The following is a 23,780-nucleotide window of genomic DNA, read 5'->3' as shown; positions in this document are numbered from 1 at the left end:
TTCACTTGTAGGTTTTCAGGCAATGCACAAACAAAAGAGAGGCCTCTTTGTCTTGCTGTTACTAATGGTACTGATCTGACAGAGGCTAATTAGAGCTTTCCCATAATGGCAATATTATAGTTCTGAGGAATGCCTGCAAAGCATTCCTTCATATTTGTACAGAGACCAAGTTGAGTCCCAAATCTGTGTCTTATTTGCTATGATGAGAACAAAGGCACTGAAGTGCACCTGTATTTATTAAATTTGGTCAAATGTGCCTTTCAAGCTCTATTAAACCTCCCTGATTCATAAAGTATGCTTCATGTCATTCTGCCATGGGGCTATCTTTTAAGTATAAAGGAAAATCTCTGTTTGATCATTGCGTCATCATCGATTGGAATTACTCAATCTCTGGATTCATTAAAAGTTGGAATCTGTACCTTGTAGTAAACTAGACTTTTACACAGTGCATTTTACACAGTTTTTATAAAAAAGAAAAAAAAATTGTGCAATCCCCCCTGAACACACTAAAAATTATGCAACCACTCTGGAACAAAATCAAATAGCAGTGCATTACTGAAATTTCTTTAGAAGCACTCAGCAACATCTGAGACAATCTGTATCATAAATTTCAAATCACCACCTTTTGGGGATTCATGTAGTAGATGAAGATAATAATGCACTAATGAGTTGCATCTTGCAGGCATGTGGAGGTGGTGATTTGCTTTGAACAGAAGTGGCTTTGTAGCAGGGTCAAACACTCAGGCAAACCCTTGAAAATGCAATATTCATTCTGGCAAGTTCATTTTGTTCTTACCGGCAGGATAAACACTATGTTGACTCTTTTCTTTTCAGACTCTGTAGATGCAGTCCCCAAGTGCCATATATACCTTGACCTTCTTTGTTATGGCCACAAAGACCCTCCAGCCCCTTGTGCACTTCCTATTCCTCCTCCACTATGACCAACACTATAGCAGACTCCTTCATTCCAGCCTATGCCAAAGCCCAACTCTGTCCTGAGGCCAAATCCACTCCTCTCCACTGTCCAAATCCCTCTGCCATGTGAGTGAAATAACAGCAAGGCCCTGAAAATAACACTGAAACTGTCCTCTTTTCCCTGTATGTCACCACAATGTCTTCCCCCTCTCTCATTCATTGCATCTTCTCCATGTTTGTCATCTAAAGCTCACTATGTCCCATTCACTCTAAATCATACAAGCCGAGGTTGTGATAACTTTTATCTTATTTGGCATACATTTACTTGTTTTTTTTTACACTGAGATCCAATCAAGCTTTTGACAGAAGGACATCCTGAGCATTTCTCTCTGGCAATCATGGTACTTTCCCTGACTGCTATCAGTCATATGGTCATAGCATCACGTACAACACCGCCTGTAAATCCAGTAATGTCGGTGGCAGCGGCTTAGCAGCAGGATCCCTCTGTACATTCCTCCTGCATACGGCACGCATCACTCTCCTCTTGTTTATCTCTCCTTGCACTCCCTCCTCTCCCATCATAAATCTCTCACATATAGAGGCCAAAAGAGGCTCAGCTGATGTGATGAGATTACTATTTTTTTCTGATTACAAATCAACTTCAGCTTAAATAGGTAGAAAAAAGCGTTGCCCCCCCTCCACCCCTTGTCACGTCTTGTTTTCCCTCCTCCCCATTTACTGTGACTCCTCCCTCTCCCTGAATATCTCCACCTTCTTTTGGTCACCGGCCCCTCCCCTCCACCCTCTATCCACCCACCTCGCTCCCTCACAGCCAGATCTAAGGACATGCCTCATTCACTCCTGCTGCACAGGTTTAAAGGGACTGCAAACAGGGAAAGAGTGAAACCCAGAGAGGTGTAGGGGAATTGTACCAGCTGCTGGAGAGCAAAAGAGGACAAGAAGTGAAAAAGTCTTTTCACTTTTTCTAAGAGAGCTAGAAACAGAGAGAGTGTGAAAGAGTGAAGCAGGAGAAAGAAGAAAAGTCTTCAGGACTGGGACTACCCAGCAGTGGGAGGTTCATCTGGGAGGTTATAGAGATTTCCAGCCGATTCCTCTCCTCTCTGCTGGGAGTCAGACCTCCAGGATCCAGAGTCATGGAGCCCTCTGTGTCACCCGAGGCCGAGGGGGAGCCCAAGGAGAGGAAGAAGATCCAGTTTGCTGTGCCAGCCAATGCACCCACCAACCTGGATCCACGGCAAGTGGAGATGGTGAGCAGGCGCTGGTTAGGTTACTGTATAAACCCATAAGGACAAGTTCTCTTTGTGTTTCTGAATATTCACTATTGGAGTTTAACAGATGAATTTCTCTTTGGTATTTTCCCATCCAAATACCACTCACTCATACAAATACAGAGGCCACATTGTTTGTTAGATTCTGTACATGTAATGGCCAAATTTCTCTCTTCAGAGCATCTTCTCTCTGCAAGTTTTCTCTCTGCTTTGTGTCACTTTTAACAGCTTTCCAATAGAAAGCTAAATTTGATTGCTCTGTTAGACACTGTTGAGAAATTTTGATGACATTTCCCTCTCTTCGTTTTGGTTTCCTCTTGAGATTAGTGCCTTGATGCTGCCTCATGTCATCCTGACCTATTTAAAACTCTGACATTGACACAAAAGTCATTATCTTCTGTTTCACGCCAGCCTGCTCCTTCTGTGACATTTTGTTTTTAACAAACATATTTTAGTCCTTGGCTGTTTGGCACCTTCTCTGACCTTTGAGATAAGCTTTTGCTAGTAAAATCCTTTAGTCCTCTTTTGCCACAGCACTATCTTATGACCGACTCAGCAATGCCTGCATTTTTCTGTGGAAGGTTTTATGCTCATTTTTCATGGGACAACTCAGATCTCTCCTTTTGGCACTAATGTCGGTGGCTCTTATTTTAGATCTGAATAAGTGGGCCAAAGTAGAAACTGTTTAGTATCTCACAATGATCGAGGACAGCGACTCATTTCTCACGAGGGCTTGATGAGAGAAGGGTTGGGAGGGCAAGTGTGAGATGTTCTATATGAAGGAAGGGAAAGAGACAAAGATACAAAGCCTGATCTTTACCTGTCTGGGGTCAGCTCCCTTAGTGACTGCCCCTGTTTCACTGCTTGCAAAATAGAGGCTTTTAATGAAGAACAGTGATCTCTGATCACACTTTGTCATTACCCTGGCTGATTGCACTTAACTTTCATGAGTTTATTTTGAGATTGTGCTGAATTTCCTCCATGTTTTTTGTCTTATCTCGTGTTCTTCTGTGCTACAGGATACATTTTTAAAATGGAAAATTTTCACAGCACTTCATAAGACTTTTACTTAAAAATAAATATTAACACGTGCTGTCCTCCTTCCCCTCTAATTCTCTTTCTCCCTTATGCCCTGCCACCATGCTATGATCCTTATCACCTCTTCCAAGAAACCACAGGATACCAATCTGGCATATGTGGGCTACGCCCTCATTTAAAAAAAAAATCCTTATTTTATTGCTCAATGTTCAAAGTGCAATCACGTATTTTTAGGATTATTTGCTGGCTTTATTCCCCCAGTCAGACTCTGGGCTTCACCTTCAAATAGGGTATGTGGGTTGAAATTTCTACGTCATATTAATACTACCACATCTTTTCAGTCAAGCTTCCGTGTCAGGCTTCTAATTTTTTTCCCCCTTCTAATTTGGTCTTTGTCTGCACTAGTTGGAGATTTGGTCTCACTAGTTCAGGATTTTGCTTTACTAGTTAAACAAAACTCTTTAATTACCTTTTCAGCAAGCACAGGCTGTATATAGAGGATGGACGTAGCTTCTGGGTATGACAAGCCAGTAGATAAGTGGCTTAAAGTTTATTGTCTAAATCTCTAGCCTGAAGTCTTATTTAATACAACATGATGTTCATTTTGTAAATTATGGCTGTATTTGGGGATAAATAGATAGTAAACAGCATATGTTTTATGTCATGGCTACTCCATGAAAAGGTTGCTACCATTAGAGCCTGCAGTGTCCTCAGTTTCTCAGTCAAGTATACTGTTCACTCAACAAAGCTGTTATTCAAAAGCTAAGAGGAAAGTTTTCTAAATACTCAGTTTGAGGTTTCAAAACAGGACCTCAAAAACCAATGAGCAATGCCATAGTGGTTATGTCCTTCTTTTATAAACAGCCTACGTTAGCTCCAAGAGTCCATCTGTTACTAGTGATGCCCAGGAGGGCTGAATTTGTAACTCTCAAACTAACTAATAGTTAACTAGTGATCTGCAAATTTTCTAACATGTTAATCTAACTATTTTTTACTCTTAGTAAATTGAAAACTTAAAAAGTCCTAGTTAACTAGAACTACTTAAATACCAAGGTTTTCAGCATTACACCATTTGTGCATCGACAACATAACACGTTTTTGATGCTTTAGTGCCACTAATATGAATTCTGTTTCAAACTAGTTGGATAGAAGTGCTGCTAGCTGACTTGTACATTTTTCTAAATGACAAATTAGTACAATGAAATCTTGAACCAGTTCTGGCAAGGCCAAGGACCGGACTAGTGGGTGGAAAGTGTTGTGTGATGTGGGATAAATTCTCAAATGGCTTTCCCTATACAACCGTTTCAGAAGCATAGAATTAGAAAGCCTGGGGTCGGTGGTTTTATTTACTGTGCATGCAAATGGATGGATGCTGATAGTTAGAACAAGGAAGCAAATGAGCTGGTAGGGAGTATGGGAAACAGAGAGGGCATTCAGGAGAGAATGCGTGTTTATGTCTGTTTAAAAGCAGATAGCATCTACCAGTGGTGGATGGGATTCTCCAGGGACATGTGGGTGGGCAGGGGTAACAGTTAACGACACTCGTTTAATTCCCTTCCCCTCCCATAACAATTACTGTCGCCCACTAGTCCGACTTTGCTAATGAGTTGCAATACTATTCTTTGGAACTTGTTACACAACCGGTAACATCTTACTGTTCGTTGCAATGGCATTTAAACCCCAAAACCACTATTGACTGAACTGCCTTGTTACTATGGTGACAAGCTGTCCAACTATGTCATTGAAAGCACCCCCACAGTTGGCATCTAAAAGGTCAACTTTAATGGATAGTTCTGTGTATCTGACAGGTTGTTTACATAGGTAGTATTTCATTTTTTGGAGGTATATATGTGTGAATGCTCTTTCATGATGTTTCCAAGCCTCCACGCATGGAAATGTTGCACATTTTGGGAGAAAATAGCAGGTTCTGGAAATGCTTTAAAGGTGTAAGATGATTTTTTTTAAACATTTCTCACCTGCTTGTTTACTCCAGAGGAATCCTTTTACATCTGCAAGAGCCATTATAAATAGAAGTCAAATAACACTAAAATAAAACCTCCCTTTATGCCCCTGTTTGCATGCAGATTGTCTTGGTTTTATTTTGTCTCATTTTCAGACACTAATTACTTGTTTCTTCTTCAGTATGTTGAAGGTTCATGAAATTTTGTTTGTGGCACAGCATTGAAGAATTATTTTACTGATGTCAACATGTCAACCCATATTCTTCAGATCACTCAGATAAATTAAGTCAATTCCATGTGTCATCCAGACTTTCTAATTCCATCCCTTCCATCTTTAACCTCCTGACATTGATATCCAGTGCTGGTGCTACCGTGGAACCAGTTCTGCTTTGGTATCTTTTGGGAACTACCCTATTGCATCCATTGGAGTGTGACTGTGGGAATGCTAGGATAAAACCTTTTAAGCATAGGAAAAGGTGCTTTTATTAATACGTGTGTGTGAAAGGGTGAGAAAGAGTGCTATAGAAGAGCCAGTCCATTTTACTGTTGGACTGATTCGAGAATCAAACATTATGTAATGCAGAAGTTGGGAAGAAAATCCTGGGGGGCAGAATCTTTGAATCTACATGTGTTGGATTTTTATGTGATTGAATACCATAAAAATGTATTTGTGTATTCAGGATATAAGAACCTCACAGCATGAGCACAGTCTTAGGTTTGAATCTAGACTGTGTGGTGTTTGCAAGTTCTCCTCTTGTGTGTGTTATCTCTAGGTACTCCGCCTTCCTCCCACATTTCAATCTAAATACATCTGCAGGCTGCTTCTGCAAATGATTACTTAATTTCTCATGGTAGCTCCTCACTTTAGCCCCAGCAGCTTTGTGGTGTTGTGCTGGTACCAGCTTTTGGGGCCAGTCTGTTTTTTAATGTTAATCAACGGAACTGGATCTGTTCTAGATTACGTACCAGCACCACATCGGAAAACAGGCACGATCTCCTTTATATGCTCTAAAAATACACAACTTTTAAAAGTCATTACTTTAGAATATTCTTCACATTAAGCGGTCAAGATTGACTCTGAAACATAACAGAGAGAGCACATGGCTGTGTTTACCATCACTAATGCCACTCCACAAAGGCACCAATCCTCCGTGCTTTGTAAATGATGTAAGGTAATGTGCATAATGGACAGAGATTAAGGTCATGGCACAGCATCCCTGATTCCCTTCAAGTCTGCCTCTCCGCGGCCTCATCAAGCAGATACATATCTCTGTGCTCTCCTCTTTCTTCACTCAGCCTGGTCCTGTTAGCTCATGCTGACCAGTTGAAGTGACAGAAAATGCATAACATGAAAGAGAATAACAAAGGCCTGGAAAGGGCATTTGGCCGAAGGCTTCTAACAGTAAGCCAGTCCATATTAATCTATATTAAACCTCAATGGTATTATTGAGGGTATGATTTTCACCCACAGTTCCCTGATGACGCTCTTCATGCTATATCTCATCCTCCGTAGCAAAGCCAACACCTATCGGGCCTCCAGTCCTCACCTCATTCTTCCCAGTCCACTCTCTGGGTTAAACATCAAACAGCGACCTTTGATGCAGCGAGTGTTTGTGTGTAAACATTAGCTGTCTGGGGGACTGTCAACATGCGCTCCCAGAAAGAACATCTTGCTGGATGCCACAAAGCATGCTGGGACTGGACAAGAGGGTGCAGTGATCTTTCCCTGCGTGTGGACAGCCAGGAATGCCACTGTGTTGGTCTTACTCACTCTTCCCAGTGACGCAGGCTGGTTCCTCTCCAGGCTGCCTGCCCAAAGCAATTTAATGATATTTGTGGTGGCAAAAAACTAATTGGGAAAGACATTATTTTGAAAAGAAAAAAGAAAGATGAATTGCTTTGCTGAAACCACACATTATAATTGCAGTGTGGACACAATCAATGGGCTTCTGTCTACTGGGGGTTACGTATGTGTTTGTTCCTCCCTGTTTTTGACAGTTGGGGCATTTTGAGTAGTTAATGACTCTGGAGACCAACATATTATTCATGGCCTCTATCTGTTTTTGCAGTTTTGTCCAAACTTTTATTTAATTATTTATGCTTTTTCTGCTTTTTTCCACCCAAAACAACACCATAAAAAAACAAAACAGTACAGCTTCTGTGTAAGAAAGCCATTAGTGAGGTATTCTGAAAATCATGCTCTCTTAATGATGATATAACCCAAACAATTTATCACCTCCTCTTGGCTCCTGTGCTGCAGACCTGTGTAATGTGCAAACACTTAAAAAGGGTAAATATTGACTATGGGTAGCGCGATTTGCCACCTGATTACACTGTACACAGCGAGTACAAAATATGCCATAATGCCCTCGGGAGCTCATGCATGTAAAACTCATAATGGAAGTTGCAGGCTTGTAGTATTGCAGCACACTCCCTTAGACTTTCAACATTTTGGTCGATAAATCCCCCACTGTCTGCCAGTGCCATGTTCCAATCCAGTCACTAATTTATCGCTTCAGGGATCATCTTTAATCAAACAGTGTCAGGCTGTGGCCAGGGAGTGAAAAGATACCGACTAGTGCATTCCCCTAATGTGCATTCATGCATTTCTAAACACATATCCAAATTCTTGTCTAGCTGTAGCAGAGAAATCACAATGCACTGTGCAAGGATGTCTTTTAACCCTGCCCAGTACAGCAAAACAGTGGCCACATTTGTGATGAAAATTGAGGGATAGGATTAGAAGGGCAACAGTCGGGCAGCAGCAGGGACAGAAATCAAGGGTGGGGGATAAGAGATAGACAGGATCTGTGGGATGATCAGGGGTTGTCAGGATCTGAACCCTGCACTGCACCTTTTAGCAGGCTTTCCACCCCTCCTGATTTTGCTTTCAGGGTCAGTTGCTTTGTAGCTGGAGTCCCAGGACAGTCACACTGATATAAACATATTGAGGGGAGCACTGAAGCATGAATCAAAACAAATAGGATTGGTCCCAATCCCTGTTTCATCAACACAGAGAAGACATAGCATTTTGTTATTGCTGCTCTATGAGTTGTAATCTCCGATTTTCAGGGCAGTAACTGAGACATTTTTTTCCAGCGTTTATCTGCCTGGAACCTAATAAGCTTTGTACATGTTCAAGCTCTCAGTTATCTTCAGTGCATTTAGAAGGAAACCCCTAAAGCTAAAAGAAAGGATATGCAGAAAGATGGCAGTAGATAGTCTGCTGGAAATGGAAACTAAAATTTTGTAATGTCTCTTTTGTAACATGCTGTTCTATGTAGATATAGTTCAATTCCGGTAAATGGGTTACTTTAAGGGAGTAAATACTTAGAGCAAGCTTCTGCACATTTTTGTGGTATAATACAATATATTTTCTTTGAGAAACATAGATTATCGAAAATTATTTGAAAAGTATTTGAGAAGCACTGTAGAGCTCCTCCAGATGCTACCTGGTTGTAGTTGTCAAGCTGTCATAGTTCAATAAAGGCAAAAAGAAAAAAATAAAATAAATAGGGGCACATGGGTAAGGAAATGCTGTTATATTTCACAGTAATATCATTTTTACTGAGATTATAGTAGGAATAGGAATAATAAAATAGGATTGTTGGTAACCTTTTCAGTAACTTCTATGTCATTTATCACGGGTGGTTACACGTGACGTTGCAGATGAGTAACTATAGCTGCTCTGCCCTCCATTTGTGCCAGCCTATTGACCTCTGCAACTGCTCTTTGTCAGCTACATACTATGACACATCTGAATATGAGTGCATGAACAAAAGCGGAATTTTTCAGTGATTGCAGGCTGTTGGCCATGCTACTTTCTCTATGAAAGCTTTGATTGGCACCTTCCCAGTTGAGGGTTGTGGCCTGGCAGGGGGCTTCCTGACACTCATCAGCCAGTGGCGCAGTATTTGTGCTGTGATGGTAAACCAGCAGTCTCTGGAACAACAGGCCAGCAGTTATCAGCAGCTAATTACATAAATGCTGGGGGGCACTGTGAGAGAGAGAAGAAAGAGTGGGGCGAGGTGGATGGTTGTCTGAGTATGATGTAATTCTGCCAGTGGGTGCAGGGTAATTACATTTTCTATTTGGGGGTCATTGGAGAACCCCTCCAGATGCTATCTGCTGCCCATCTGTTTATTCAGTTAGCCGGTGGTGGGGCCAAAGGTCACTGCAGAAGTGTTATGTGAATGCTGAGAAGCAATATGCAGCAGCCTCTCTGACTTATGGGAATTCACCGATCTGACAGAGCTGCAGCTGGGGTTGAAATTTGCGTAGCCTTGTCCTTGACCCCCCTTGAAACAGCTGGAAACTCAACAAGCGGGTGTTTCTCAGTGCAACCTTTTTAAAGCCCGCCAGCATTATCTGCTAGTAATTTTAAATAATAAATCTTAATAAATAAGAATTAAAGAAAAAAGACAGAAAGAAAGAAATCCAGTGTAAATATCCTCACAGACAAAACGTTATGCGTAGTTCTTGCATAAAGAATAAGACAGATTAAAAAAAAATCACACATTATAGATTAAATCTTTATAGCAGAAATGATAAAACAGTCAAAAAAACAAAAAAAAAAAACACATGCACACATACCCACCCACACACGCACACACACAAACACATAAAAGGGATCATTTTTCACCTTCCTGTATTGCCAGATTGCACTTAGAGCACCACATGGGGTTCTTCCATTTGTTTTTAAGAGGCTATCTCCAGGGGTATGACTGAGAGAAAAGGGCAACATCATGGCTTTGTTTAAATTAGTTGCCCTTCATACTTCTTATTCAGCTGAACATCAAATATGACCAAGAGAAAGGGAAGCTAATATTTAGCAGATACATTTAAGGTTGTATGATGGGGGTGTGTAAAAACCTGCTAAAGACTTGATACAAATAAAAGGACATAAAAAAGATGAGTCGAGTGAAACAAAATACATTTTAATCAGTTAAAGAATCACAAAGAAATAAGGTATCACATGACAACCAATATTAAAGTTACATATTTTCACTGTAGTGGACCAAGCTCCCTGACCAAAACCCTTTGACCAAAAACACAAATGATATTGCCTGCATGTACATGGAGGAGTGTAGCGGTCCTAGAAGAGAGCCCAACCACCAAATATGAAAAATTGCAGGTTGAAATAAAAGTAAAAATAACCAATGGCTTTACTTACTAAAGTTTGATCTACAGGTCACAAGCTAGTGCACTTCAAACACTGGTCCCAACAATGGAGACATTAGTGTTTTATCAGAAAGGCCATCAGTGCAAGATCTGTCCCCTGTGGCAACCCCACAGAAAATAAGGGAGCAGCTTAAAGTGCTTTCTTTTAGAGATGGAAATAAGTCTTTTTTCTGACTGATATGAAATTCATATAGTTTCTAGCTAAATGTTGAAAAGAGTATCTTTCAGCTGATGTATTGCACACCCACGGCCTGAATGTAGGCAGATGTCATAACTGCAAAAATAAACGTTGTACAAATCGATAGCCGTCCACGTGGTACTGATTTTACAGTTGTGCAATCAGAGAGTATGAGATTCTGCGTCATGCTGCCATCTCTATCACAAAGCCACACGCTGCTTGATAGGATGACCCAATGGAAAGTGCTACAGATCACAAGGGATGTTAGCTAAAACTGAAGGAGATCTGAGGTGTGTTTCTTTCTGTGCTGTCTTCGTGTTGGGGTCACAGCAGACTCCTCTCGGGATACCCGACTATTAGCACTGGTGCAGAGTTTTAGAACCTTTCGGTCTCATCCCACAGGGACTCCTGTGATCTAGTTTATGCTGTCCTACTGAAACTGCTTTTTATAGACCCAGCCACAAGAGCACCAGCTTAGAGGATGGTCTTTGGGGAGCAGACCCATATCAGCCCATCTGCATCCAGACTGCGATGGAAGAGAGTGCTGAGCTAACACACACACACTTGAACTCATTCAAAAACATGCAAAGTCAACACTTACCAGTGACTCGGTACTATATTGGCGTTACACCTGGGTACTGAAGCGCTTTGTCCCCAGTTAAACTTGGCAAGGTTATTTATTTACACATGGAAAACAAATCTGTTGCATAGGTACACTTCATGTAAGAGCACAGCTTTAGCCTTAACCTCATATCTCCTTAATACTATGTGAGAAAAGTGCTTTTTTTAAAATGGTGACTTCAAAGAGGAAGTGGTTACGCTGTGTGCTAACTCACGCACAGTCTATTCAGGTTTGCATAAACCAAATAAAATAATTTAAATTATGACAACATGGCTGTGTGCCACATATGAGAAAGGGTAACTACTGGGTGATATTCTGACTTCATTCTCTTGACATTATCCTGAGTTCATATGTGAAAACAGCTTATAGAAACACCGGTACAAATAATTAAGTTTAGCCTTCTGTTTGTATCTCTCACACAATGCATATGCAGGACATTAATCAAATTCAGTTTCAGATTAACTGAAACACCTTTATACGCTATGATCTATGAGCCAGTGTTTTTATTGAGACAATAGCTCTTTGTGAAACCTAGTGGGGTGCTGCTGGCTCTTGGGGAAGCCTGCAGGCATACACCTGTGGAGCTGCTGAAATGCCACTGCAGACGCCTGCTTAGAGTCCCTCAGTGAAAGTCCACTGCAGCTTGACTGATCTTGGTACAAAAACAATTGCTGCCAGTGGTGGAGTGTTTGGGAGATTGGGGGCAGGGGGTTTAGAAAAGCAGTGAAGGGAGGGGATAGAGGGATAAAGCGCTGGAGTAATCTCACATGCTTTGCCCTAGTGTTGCCATAAATGAGGAAGTCACATACGATATTATGTAACTCAGAGTGGAGTGGGTTTTAAGGTTGGAAAATTACTAGAGTCAATATGTATGTTTATGCATCGCCAGCATCACAAAACAACAGCAGGTCACCACCGCCACCACTGCCGGCATCACTTTGTGTACGTAAATGTGACAAATCCATTTATGTTTATAAACACCGTGATTTTATTCATTACATGCATTGCAAACTGTGCCTCATGCTATAGGAGGTCTTCTGTTGTGTCGTGACATTTCATGAGACCACCATGCTGAGTGTTTAGATGACAAGATGGCCCTTGGATAACAACCATTTACACACACACACACAAACACATGCACACTGACCATGAGAACAGTTACTGGTAACTAGATCATCGTATTATGCTTCACAGTGAAGTCACAGAGCAATGAAGTTATCCCATTCAGTCATTTTATTGAGTGTGCATCAAGACATCCTGTTTATGTCATCATTCCTACCTTAATCACCATTTGAGCAAATCTTTTCTCGAAGCAGCTCCCTCTTATAGGGTTTAATTATTGAGGTTAAAACTTTGGGGGCCTGATCTGGAGTTTAGAAAATATAATAATATAATACGCCTTTCTCGTTGGCTTGGCCTTTCTCTTTCATAACAATAAGCTCACATCACAGTAAAGAAACCAAAAAAGAGGCGTGGGAACTAACAAAATGTGACAAAGTAGTGGAAACATCCATTACAGTCTCCCAAGATATTGTAATGGCTTACTTTACAAATGTCTTAAAAAACAGAAAATCTGATCTACTAATGATCTAGTTTCCAATCCTTTTTTGGGGTATTTTTGTATAAAGATTGATATGGCAGTCAACGATTAACAAGCAGCTAATTGACTAATCAAGTAATTACAGTTAATAACCAAGAATCTGTTTGCAGGACCATCCGTATACCTTCCTGCTGGCCCTCCAATCTCAGTATAATCTAATAAATATATCATACAAATACACAAGTGTACCAATAATCTGCCGGACTTGAATACAGTCCTTGCTTACGTCCCCAGGACTCGGGCACAGGCTTGGTCATGTCAACATCTGGTATTTGCTCTCTGTCTCTTGTGGCTCTCTGTTTGAAGCACCTCAGGCTGCCCTGCAAGGCAGTTAGCAGGTGTCATGCAAGCAGAGCCAGCAGGGTTCTTATCAACGTGAAGCCCCAGGCCTCCACACCTAACCAGGGGAGACACAGGGAAAGCAGAGGTGGGGTCAAAGGATGCTCTGTGGATGTTTTCCTCTTACTCATCTATGACAAAAAGGAAATGCCAGACAAACCAGCAAACAAAAACACACTAATATGAGTTTGGTTATGACACACTGTGGTGTTGAAAAGGAGAGGCGAACAGTGGATGAGGTTAATGTCACTGTCAAGGAATGAAAAATAGCATGGATATGGAAGTAAACAGGATAGAGGAAGCAACGGATCGAGCAAGGAGGAAATGAGAGGAGAATGAGAGAAAGACAGATAGTGTGAGAGATCCAGGGGAAGCAGGAAAGCCTGAAGTTGCGTGATGAGATTAAAATGTGTGTCTGGTGTTATAAATAAGGGTGAAATCCATGCTTGATTACTCCATGTCGTCGAATTTGACAGAGGCAGATTTCCACCACGTGGGCCGTGCAAGCCTCTGCTTTGGCAACATGCGCCTCGTTGTGATGACGCACCCGACAGAAGGGAAACAAACACAAACACAACTCTCCGTATGGAGCCAGGCTACTTAACTATATTCCTGCAATGTTATGTGATATAGTAAACAGCAGCACATAGGTTCATGTCATGGCCAAGGTTGGCTTGCTCCACAGAGGACACCTTTCAGCACCTGATTTGCCTGACTAATGCCACTGCTTTTACCTTTTTAAAATGTGTTTTATATATTTTTAACATTTTTTCCAAAAAAATCATTTTATGCATTTGGGTATTGTGCAGATTTGTAGGAAATGTGAGCCAAAGATCTGAGCTGTGCACGTACATTTTCTCTATAAAGGCCCCACACATTCTGCTTAGCAAGGGAAAAATACTCTGAAAAGTAATACTCCACCCCAAACTTATCTTTTGATTATCAAACAGTCACTTCCTGTTTGCTTGTTAAAAGTTTACAGTCTGTTCCAACATAGGAAAAAGAGACTGTGAATGTGAGCTTCAGTGTAAAGGCGTAGTAAAACATGCACAGAAACTTTAAATCTCTGCTGCAGCATAAGCAAGCCTTTCTGCTGCAAGCCTGTCTAGGTGGAAATAAATGATTTCTTTCAAGAAAAATTCAAATATAGGTTATTTTTCTGATTAAATCTTCTTAAAAATAGTTTTAGAAGTTATCCAATTATGTGCACCAGAATTCCAGGAGCTCAGTATCAAATTGTCCATAGATATTTGCTTCATATATACTAACTGACTGACAACTGTAACTGCCAACGAGTGAAAAAACCCTCCATTACTACACTCGCAGTATTTATAATACTAGTGTTTCGATGAAATGCAGCTAAATGCACTTTTGTCTCTGTATCCATGCAGGGCCCTGTGTTTTGTGCATTGGGTCAATGAGCCACAATGAGCACTTCTGATGAGTGAATTTCCACAGACAGGCCATGATACTGTGGAGCTGTAGGCACAGCTGTGCATTTATTCCCAGGAACAGAGAGTTTGCTGTATACAGTGGCTCGTGCTGTAGAGGTGTAGCTCAGACCTGCACTTTGTCTGGCCCCTTTCTGCTTTTAGGCTGTCAGCTACCTGAATTAGGCCTCCAAGAAGCAGTCATTTGGGATGGAAAAGGAGCGAGTGGATGGGAGTGTCTGGGCTGATTGCAGTGGTTCATTTAATCCCTTTTCTATGGACTCTCTGTTTGGGAGACTTAATATTTGCATTTTTGGTGCACACGGGTGGCAAAACATGTTTGCGTAAATGTGAGGAGAACATTCATTTCAAATAAACCCTTTGTCAAAAGAATAATTTTCGTCTGTTTCACACCACAGAATTCTCTTTGTTTACTCTGTCTTTAAAATCTGAGGTTTCTAAATGATTCTTCTATTGCACCTGACTGTTGCGTGTGCTGTGACGTGACCAGTACTGAACACTGAAAGTCACTGTTTGGCTGCTGACCTGTCAAATAAATCTGAGGTAGGACTAATGAAGTCCTTGAGGGCCCAGCATGCCCTTCACCAGCATAAAGTGTCAACATAGGGATCCATGTGATTGATATGGCTTTGTGCTGAGCATTATTAATAATATAGTGTTCGTCAGTTTTGTTATTCATTTATTTATGGCTGCCATTTGTGTTGTTTGTTCGCAGATCCGACGCAGGAGGCCGACACCCGCCACACTGTTCAGAGTAGCCGACCAGTCGTCTCCTGAGGATGATCAGTCCACCCATCAGGTAAAGGTGAAGACAAAACACTTTTTTATATAAGCGTCTTTGTGCTCTCATCCATCCTCCTCCATTAGATTTCAATCCTATTAACCACGTAACTACTTTACCTACAACATATAATTTACTTCATGCCATTATTTCACTGTCTAACAACATAATAATCCACATTGAATCCTGTGTGTTGAGTTTGTGTTTAGCCACAGTTCAAACTCACCTTGAAATCTTAAAACTATTTGAGCCCCAAGGTTAAAAAATATCTTGTTTACTTGATGTTGGTGAGATGAGGCTGAAAGCTTGAGTGAAATTCAGTGTAAGCTGGCCTGATGATAACACTTTTCAAATTCTAGTGAAGATCCTAAAGATTAAGCATGGCACGAAGAGTTAAGGGACCTTGGGAAAGCCAGCATGTAGTAGCATGTAGTGCTGACATTACTGAGTTGCAGACTGGACATCCAACGATTATACTGCATGCCTAGCCAATGTAAGATAATATAAGGAGGCACAACCATGACAAAACACGACACCTTGGGTTTAGAGATGTTAATGTTTGCATCAAAAGCTGCAGTGTGTGAATAGCTGTTTGAAAATGCCATCCTTTATATTCTTAATGTTTTGGAACAAGGCAATTTTAAATTTGCATGCTTTTTCCCCGTTTTCCTCATGGTCACGTTACTTCTAATGAAAAGGAACAGTTTGTCTTTGCTCTCCAGTGTCTACCTACAAACTTCAAATCAGCTTCTAGCGTGTTTGGAAGCCAAAATCCCCCCAAAACAACTTGAATAACTAAGGAGAGACCTCCAGGGTTACCACAAGAACTAAGAAAAAGATTGCATCAGTCGTGTAGGAGATATTTTGCATGCATATTATGCCTATAGATCTCAATGAGGAAGAAAGTGTTTTAAGTGAAATTTCAAATAATGTAATAAAATAAATATAGTGAATGAAACTTCCGAGGTGCCAGTGCTTTGAGGACAGACAGGCGGAGAATGTCATGATTAGTGGCTCGCTCTTTCTCTTCACAGTGGGTTGTAGGAGAGAATGGAGTACTCAAACCAAAACGAGTTAATCCAAATGTGTATCAGCCGCCATCACTCAAAGGTTGGTACAAGCATTTGTGTTACAGGTGGTGGTTGTGTGTGTTGTGATTCATCCTTGTGTTTAAATCCTTTCTTTGTTTTACCGTGCTTCACTGCAGGCATTTCTTACTTGCTTTCTAATGCCTTATAAAGGTGCATGTGACAGATGGGTGGATATGCAATAAAGGGGTTTCATTTTTTTTCCACTGCATGCGCGTGTGTGATATGCATAGTTGTGTTTCTGTTCGCTTCTGCCCTTATATTACACTCAGCAGCAGGGTCCATATATCTGTGTGTGACCGAAAGAGAAAGGGAGAAAGAGAGAGATTAGAGTGTGACAGCTGTGAGACACTGAGTGAGAGTCTAGGAAAGTCTGGATCATCCAGGATTACAGTCAGTTGTGTATACAGCTGTGGCGCACACGAACACACACATATAGGCGTGATTAAAATGCATACATGAACACAGACGTGCATTTTTCTATTGTGTCTTTGTTGCATGTGGTCAATAAGAAAGGTAAGTTTGTCGGTGGGGTTTCATTTACTTTGGATTTGTGGGTGTGCGCTGCCACATGTCAAGTGATGATATAATGAGCCAGGAAGCCTTGTCCTGCATCTCAAATCTGCCCTTTATCAGCTCAGACGCAGAGTGAAAGAGAGAACTAACTCTATTATTTCTAGTTGCATAACCTATCTCAAGCTAAAAAGTGACCTGCCTGAGTGCTGCTGCTGCACTGTGTAAGTGAGGGTGTGAAAAAATGATAGAGAGAGAGAAGCCAAGGTGACCTAGAGGAAGCGAGAGAGTGGCTGAGATAATATTGCTAAAGAGAGGGAACAGAGAGAGAGAGAGGATGAGTCAGTATTGCCAAAAGATAGCGCTGGGGAGGGTGGGCAGTCGAGGAAAGACAAGGGTACAAATAAACAGATGGGAAAACAGGGTGAGAGGAGAGCTAGAAAACAACAGCGGAAGCTCTACTGTAAAAATCAGTGCGGGATACCGTTTTGTAGCTGCCTGCCTGCCTGTCTGCCTGTCTGTCAGTGCATGTGTATAACTGGCTTCCTGCCTGCCTGGCATGCATTCAAAAACCCCCGTGAGGCTTGACAAAAACTGACAGAGTTGAAGTGTGGTAAAACCAAAACAACATATCCCTCTATCCCTGTGTCTGTGTCCATGTGTCTGTGTGGCTGTCCCTGTGTGTGTTTACCTGTGTGTAGCTGTGCAGAAGATGGCTGAAGCGCATATGCAGAAACTAGGTGTCTACCCTCCCTTGGAAGACCCTTGTGAAGGGGAGGAGGATGAGGACTACTTGAAGGGAGAGGAGGGAGAGGATGCAGCTCCCACCAAAGCTGCTGGTGAGAGGGAGGTTCTCTTTCAACTGTCAGGGAGCACAGTAACAACACTGTTACAGCGAGGACATTGATGTTTGTTTCTCAAAGCCAAAATACACTTTGAGGGACTTAAAGCTGTTAATTTTATGGGTCTTGTTTGGTTGGGTCATTGGGATTTTTCCAAGCATAAATGGTTTAATGTCATGCAGTAGAACTCTTTTTATACAATCAATTGGTTGCATTTTGATATTACCAATTAAATTAGCAGCTAGTTGGTAATTATTTCAAAGTGATTGGAGAAAAAATTGTGCTTACAAAATCTTGAAAAACTAGAAAAGTTTGCGCATTAAGATTTAAAATCACAATCTCCTATGAGAAGCTTATACACTGAACATCACAAAATATCACTTTTTAACTAGTCCAAAGGTGTATTTTTCCTTCTAGTTTGTATGAATAGCCAAGTTATTCCCATTTCTGTACATTTTCCCTAATGATGTTTTTCAGTTATTTGACATTTCAAGATGAAATTTTCTCATACAGGACACCATTGTAGCTTTTCCCTCCCTAATAGGAGTTCTCCCCTTTGGAGGTGGTTGTTGATCCCTTATTGATCACATGAGTCATCACATGAGCCAAGGTGTAAAAAAAAGTCCACTTTCTTGACTTCTTCACCTAGCTTCCACAAACAGATTTAGATGACCATATAAGGAAATCATCTCAGCACAGATTTAGGGTACACCTGTTTAATTACTCGTTGACAGACAATCACATAGCAGCAGTGAACAGCTGAAGTTCAAAGTTTATTTAGGTCACTTTAAATGTGACATGGTTATTGGCCTGAGTGAAGCTGCTCTGAGTATTTAGGAAATTACTGGGATTTTCTCCACACAGCCATCTGTGGGGTTTACAGAGAATGGTGTGGAAAAGAAAAAATAAGCTAGCAACAGTTCTCTCTGTGAAAATACCTTGTTGATGCCAGAGGTTAGAGGAGAATGCCCCGACTGCGTTCTCTATTGATTTCTGCTGCAACATATGGATGGTAAGGTTGAGAATTTGGCATAAACAACATGAAAGTATGGCTCCATCTGACCTCTGGCCTCAGATTGTTGATGGTGATGTAATGATGTGGAGGAGATTTTCTTAGCACACTTTGGGGCCCTTAGTACCAACTAAGCCCCATTTAAACGCCACAGCCTAGTTAAGTATTGTTACTGACTATTTCCATTATGACCACATTGTACTGCATCAAGCAGGATAACACACCATATCACAAAGCTTAAATTATCTTAAGCTGTTTTCCAACTGTGTAATGCTTTCATGTCAATATGAATCAAAGTCTTTGAGGAATGTTTGTAGCACCTTGTTGAATATATGCCATGAACAATTAACGCAATTCTGAACGTAAAAGCAGATCCAACTGTGTAATAGCAAGGTATAACTAACAAAGTGTCTAGTGAGGGACTATTATATGCAGTTTAAGATAACTGAAAGAAAAATCAGGCACAAACAAAAGAAAAATAGCAAACCACAGTAAGATTACATTTTTGTGCTTCTTAGTGAACAATTGCTTTGCGGTTTTCAGCATCTGGAAGCCCCTTGTGTGCTGAGCAGCTGGTACAGCTCTTGTGCTGTATCCCTCCATCTCTTAAACCCAAATGTATTGGAAGTCTCGGTGTGTCACCAACACCTATTCCAGTGCAAGAGGCCAGCCAGGATGTGCATCTGTGCAAAATTTAATCTCTGCCAAAAGAAAAACAAACAAATCTACATATCTCTTTGATTTAAACTTTTTTATATATGTGCATTTTCTTATTTTGCATAATAATCAAATTTATGTGCGCTGTGTGTTTGGTTTTATGATGCCAAATTATAGGTTTATAATCCCCATAAAGTCACACGAGAGCAGTGGCATTTCATTCAGAATTATTGCTCTGTCGGCCCAGATGACAGACTCTCTCGGTAAATCCCTTTGTGGAAGCCTGCTGAAACACAAAGTACCCAAACAGGATGCTAAAATATACTGATTGGGCCTTTTTGATGACAGTTCATCTGTTCTTTCAGTCAAGCGACACAGTTCGGACTCGGCCTATCCTATAACAAACAGAAGACAAACCAAGGAAGTTATTTCATCAGGTAGCTGTTCATCATTTTCAGGAATGAGCACAATCTCCTTTTCAGTGTTTCTGAAATACTAAGTGAGTTTGCAGTTTAGGAAAGACATAGAATAAGAATAAAGAAATAAAGTGAAACTATAAAGCTTCTTTTTTTAATGTTCTCACTCCTAAATTAATTAACCAAGAGCACAAAACAGTGCAAAAGTCATGGGGATTCAGATACCTGAAGCAGGAAATTGCTTAAAAAGCTTTAGCTCTAGAGTCAGTACTTGTGTCCTTCTGCCCAGCAGGTATTTAATTTACCCTTTCTTATTAAATTTATGACACAATGGTATGGTAATGGTATCTACAGTTAGATATAACCAAAGTTAGTTGTGATTTTTTTTACTGCTGTTTTTGATACCAGTCTTTGCCTCCTCAGATCGCCAAGAGACAGCTGCCACTGAGCAGTCAGACAAGTTTTCCAGCGTGAGAGAGACGGCCAAGCAGATACAACCAGCGCAGGAGGAAGATGAGGAGGAAGAAGACATGAAGGGGGACAAAACTGAAGCCATGACAGAGGAGAACAGTTGTGGGAGTAACTGAGAGAGGAAGATAGCGTGGGGAGAACGTTTGAAGGGAAGATGTGGGGAGACTCATGGTGGTTAAAATCTGAAGAACTCAGAAAAATCAAGAAATGGGTTGTGTGTCTTTTTAAATGTGTGTAGTCTGAATACACAGATGAGATGACAGCTGTCAGTAAACTGAGCGATGGATTCTTTCGTGACCTTAAACATGTGAGAAAAGGTTCTTGTAGTACTTCACCTCTAAAGCGTGGTTTTGAAACCGAGGACGAAGAGGGAGTTTTTGTATTAGTCAGCCCTTATGAGCAGGTGAGGAGTGATCTACTGACAGAGCAGACTACAGATGCTACTTTGGCCCTGGTGTCCTTTTGTTTATAATGACAGTTGAAGGGCCAAGGTCAGCGTGACCAAACACCCTGCAAGACCAGACCTTCAAAGAAGGCTAAAATGGCCACAAGGAATACAAAGTCGACATTATCTTTCTCGGGTACATTTGATTAAAAAAGCAAAAACAGACTCTCCTGTATGACCCTTTGTAAAAACACTTGAAGGTCTTTAAATGTATGCGGTACGTGTTCCATTTTATTTTGAAACCACAGCCTACATCGTTTGTTTTTTGATTTACAGCAGCCTCAGTGTTTAGTCCTTTGTGTGTGCTGCCATCTTGTGGTAAAAAATACAAATGACAGGTTAAAGTGCTACTGCGGCTACTTAAAGTTAAAATCCATTATTCAAATTCTGTTTTGATGCGATTTATGTTCTGCATTTTAGACAACAGCCTTTTAATTTTGCTGTATCTGAGCTGTATGTTGCCAAATCTTTCATCTTATTGATTATAACTTTAGCCTCTTGGAAGCTTGAATGGCGGTTGTTGCCAATGTTATTTGTCACTGACAACAACGGAAGTCATCAGCTTTAATTAAAATTATCAATTATTTCATTTCTATATTAAAAAATCTACTTTTATTCTTGCTCTATATGCTCAGCATTTACCAAACAGTCATGCTGTAGTCACTGAGTCTACATTAAAACAATTTGCTTGGTGTTCATGCTTAGATCAATGTATGACTCTTTTAGTTCAAAAATCTTTATCTGAAATTATATGAACTCTGCATTTAGCCTTGTTTTTTAAACCTAAATTTAAAATCAATCTGTAAAGCTACCTCTAATTTTTCAAAAACACCCATTTGCTGCCTCTGTGGCACATTTGAACGGGATTCTTCAGAAACTTATTGGGGAAATTTAAAAAAAATTAATTGAAAAACATTTTCATTTCTAATCTAGGATATCTCCCTTTTGTATGCTGACACTTTTGTAATGTCATCTTTTTCTCATTCCCTAATCGTCTGTTGAAAGAGATATTTTTCTAATCCAAAATCCAGTTTATGGGGACCACTGCTTAGCACTATCCTGCTTCTGCTACCTATATCCAAATACACAAACGAATCACTACGACTACTGTGCGACTGACATTTGGTAGACTTCCTTCAGCATCGAATTAAACTTTGTTTAACTGACAAAGCAAATCTAATGCTAAAATTTCTAGTTGTGCCACAGGATGAATAAATCTTGCTGTTTCTATCATCTAGGCTGCTGTTTGTAAATAAAACTTTGTGAGACTTTTTCAACCTCTGACCTGCCTAAATTGTGGGATGACTGGATGAGCAGGTTCTGTGTGCTGAGCTCTGCAGCCAATAATGTCCTTCCTCCTTCTTTATAACCACCTCCCTCCTCATCCCAGGTCAGAAGAAACAATCATGGAAAGACATGTATGAGCGCTTAATCTGTCTTTATTTTTCTTTTTTCCATTCTGTTGTTTCTCAATGTGATGTGGTTGTTTTAAAGTGAGCAACTGTATGATATCGAAATAAACAATTTTTCCTTTCTCTTTTAACCCAACCTAAATCTTACTTAAATCTTACTTCTGACATTTTTGCTTGGGAATTCTTTTAGATCTTTTTAATTGCATGTTTTTTAAACCCCTCCTACATTCACTGCTCTCTACAGAATTTATCCTTGAATCAGCTATGGACTGTAAGGGACTGCAGGTAGAGGATCCAAGTGCAGACACAAGAAGAGGTTAAATCGAAAACACACCGTTAATTAAGACCTTTGGTAAAGACCAAATCTAAAGTAGTGATTCAACTGATTCTTAAAATAGGCAGGGGAATAAACAGACACTATGACAAAGACTAAGGAGCAGGGCAAGGCTATTTATACACATGGGGTTAATCAACGACAGTGAAAGCAGAAAGGCAAGGAGACATAGCTGAATTCAACTGAGAAAATCAGACAACAAGAGAGACATAAAGACAGTCACAAGACACATATACACACAGTTTAGGAGTAAGATTTTTCCCTGGTTCCCAGAGAAGACTGATTCATAAAATAATTAATTTTTTAAGCTTTATTTTAACTTCACTTTCATGTAAAATTGGGAAGCTAACAGGCTTAATAGTATTTTTTAAAATTATTTTACAATTTACAGAGTGGGTAAATTCCATTCAAATTATTTTTTTTGACAAATGTTGTCACAGTTTATTTCATCAAAACATTTTCCTTTTATCTTTAACAATGTCCACATTATTATTACATTACACCAGGGATGTCAAATTCACTTTACATTGTGGGCCAGATAGAGCCATCTGAACTGGGCCAGGGGTGGCATTCTCATAAGAAACAAATTAACAACTTCCACAGAACATCTCTATCTATGTGATAAAGACATGGTGTTGTAGTAAATAAAAGAAATCTCAGTACAACTCTTGGGACTCGAATAGTAATAAAGAAATGTGTTACATTAAGGAAAATCTTCAGGCAGCTGACTCATAATCCTGTAATTATAAAACATAAAGCTTTTGTTAATTTTCATGTCCTTTTATTTGTTATTGTTTATCCCCCAAATGTCTACAGTAGAGTGTGAAAAAACAGGAACTTTTCTGTCATTTAATTTTTTGTAGCATGAATGGCCCATGGGAGAGGTCTTTATTAGTAAAGATGAAGCTGTAAAACCTGTGAAAATACAGTTAAAAGTGCAAAATTATAGCCTTCATGTTTTCCAAAGCTGTCTAATAGGGGTGTATTAAAGTCATTGCCAGGCTGATTTGGAGGTCCTGGGCCTTATTTTTTATTATTATTTTATTTTATGATGTTATATTATATTTTACTAAAAGAGTTAGGTCATTATTATCCACACTGCCTTCATTTTGATATAAGAGCTACTAAAACAAACAGTAAAAGAAAGAAGAACTCCTAAAATCTAAAAATTTCTTTTAAATAATATAATTTTTTGCGTTATATAGTCTTCATGCAACACCTTCTTAAAGTATGTG

General features: G+C 40.2%; 1 protein-coding gene across 2 annotated transcripts; it reads left to right on the top strand.

Annotated features, from left to right (window-relative positions):
- The first annotated feature begins 1,735 nt into the window (after nucleotides 1-1,735).
- Nucleotides 1,736-23,551, top strand: ppp1r1b (protein phosphatase 1, regulatory (inhibitor) subunit 1B). 2 transcript variants are annotated; one of them, XM_031753445.2, is made up of 5 exons: nucleotides 1,736-2,183; nucleotides 15,290-15,373; nucleotides 16,390-16,465; nucleotides 17,658-17,795; nucleotides 20,307-23,551. In XM_031753445.2, the coding sequence occupies exons 1-5, from the start codon at nucleotides 2,070-2,072 to the stop codon at nucleotides 20,468-20,470; spliced, it is 576 nt and encodes a 191-aa protein (XP_031609305.1). In that variant the 5' UTR covers nucleotides 1,736-2,069; the 3' UTR covers nucleotides 20,471-23,551. The 2 variants fall into 2 exon arrangements, with proteins under 2 accessions (XP_031609305.1, XP_031609304.1); XM_031753444.2 differs by having other exon boundaries at nucleotides 15,290-15,379.
- Nucleotides 23,552-23,780: the final 229 nt, after the last annotated feature.

Source organism: Oreochromis aureus, linkage group 4, assembly GCF_013358895.1.
Source record: "Oreochromis aureus strain Israel breed Guangdong linkage group 4, ZZ_aureus, whole genome shotgun sequence".
Classification (NCBI taxonomy): domain Eukaryota; kingdom Metazoa; phylum Chordata; class Actinopteri; order Cichliformes; family Cichlidae; genus Oreochromis; species Oreochromis aureus.
Note: the sequence above shows the minus strand (reverse complement) of the source record. Positions and strands in the feature narration are given on the sequence as shown.

Bases quoted from the DNA above. Each gene is read 5' to 3' on its own strand.
- ppp1r1b (XM_031753444.2), top strand. From the start codon at position 2,070: ATGGAGCCCTCTGTGTCACCCGAGGCCGAGGGGGAGCCCAAGGAGAGG. The intron at 16,466-17,657 runs GTTGGTACAAGC...ACCTGTGTGTAG, and splicing joins TCAGCCGCCATCACTCAAAG to CTGTGCAGAAGATGGCTGAA. The intron at 17,796-20,306 runs GTGAGAGGGAGG...TTGCCTCCTCAG, and splicing joins AGCTCCCACCAAAGCTGCTG to ATCGCCAAGAGACAGCTGCC.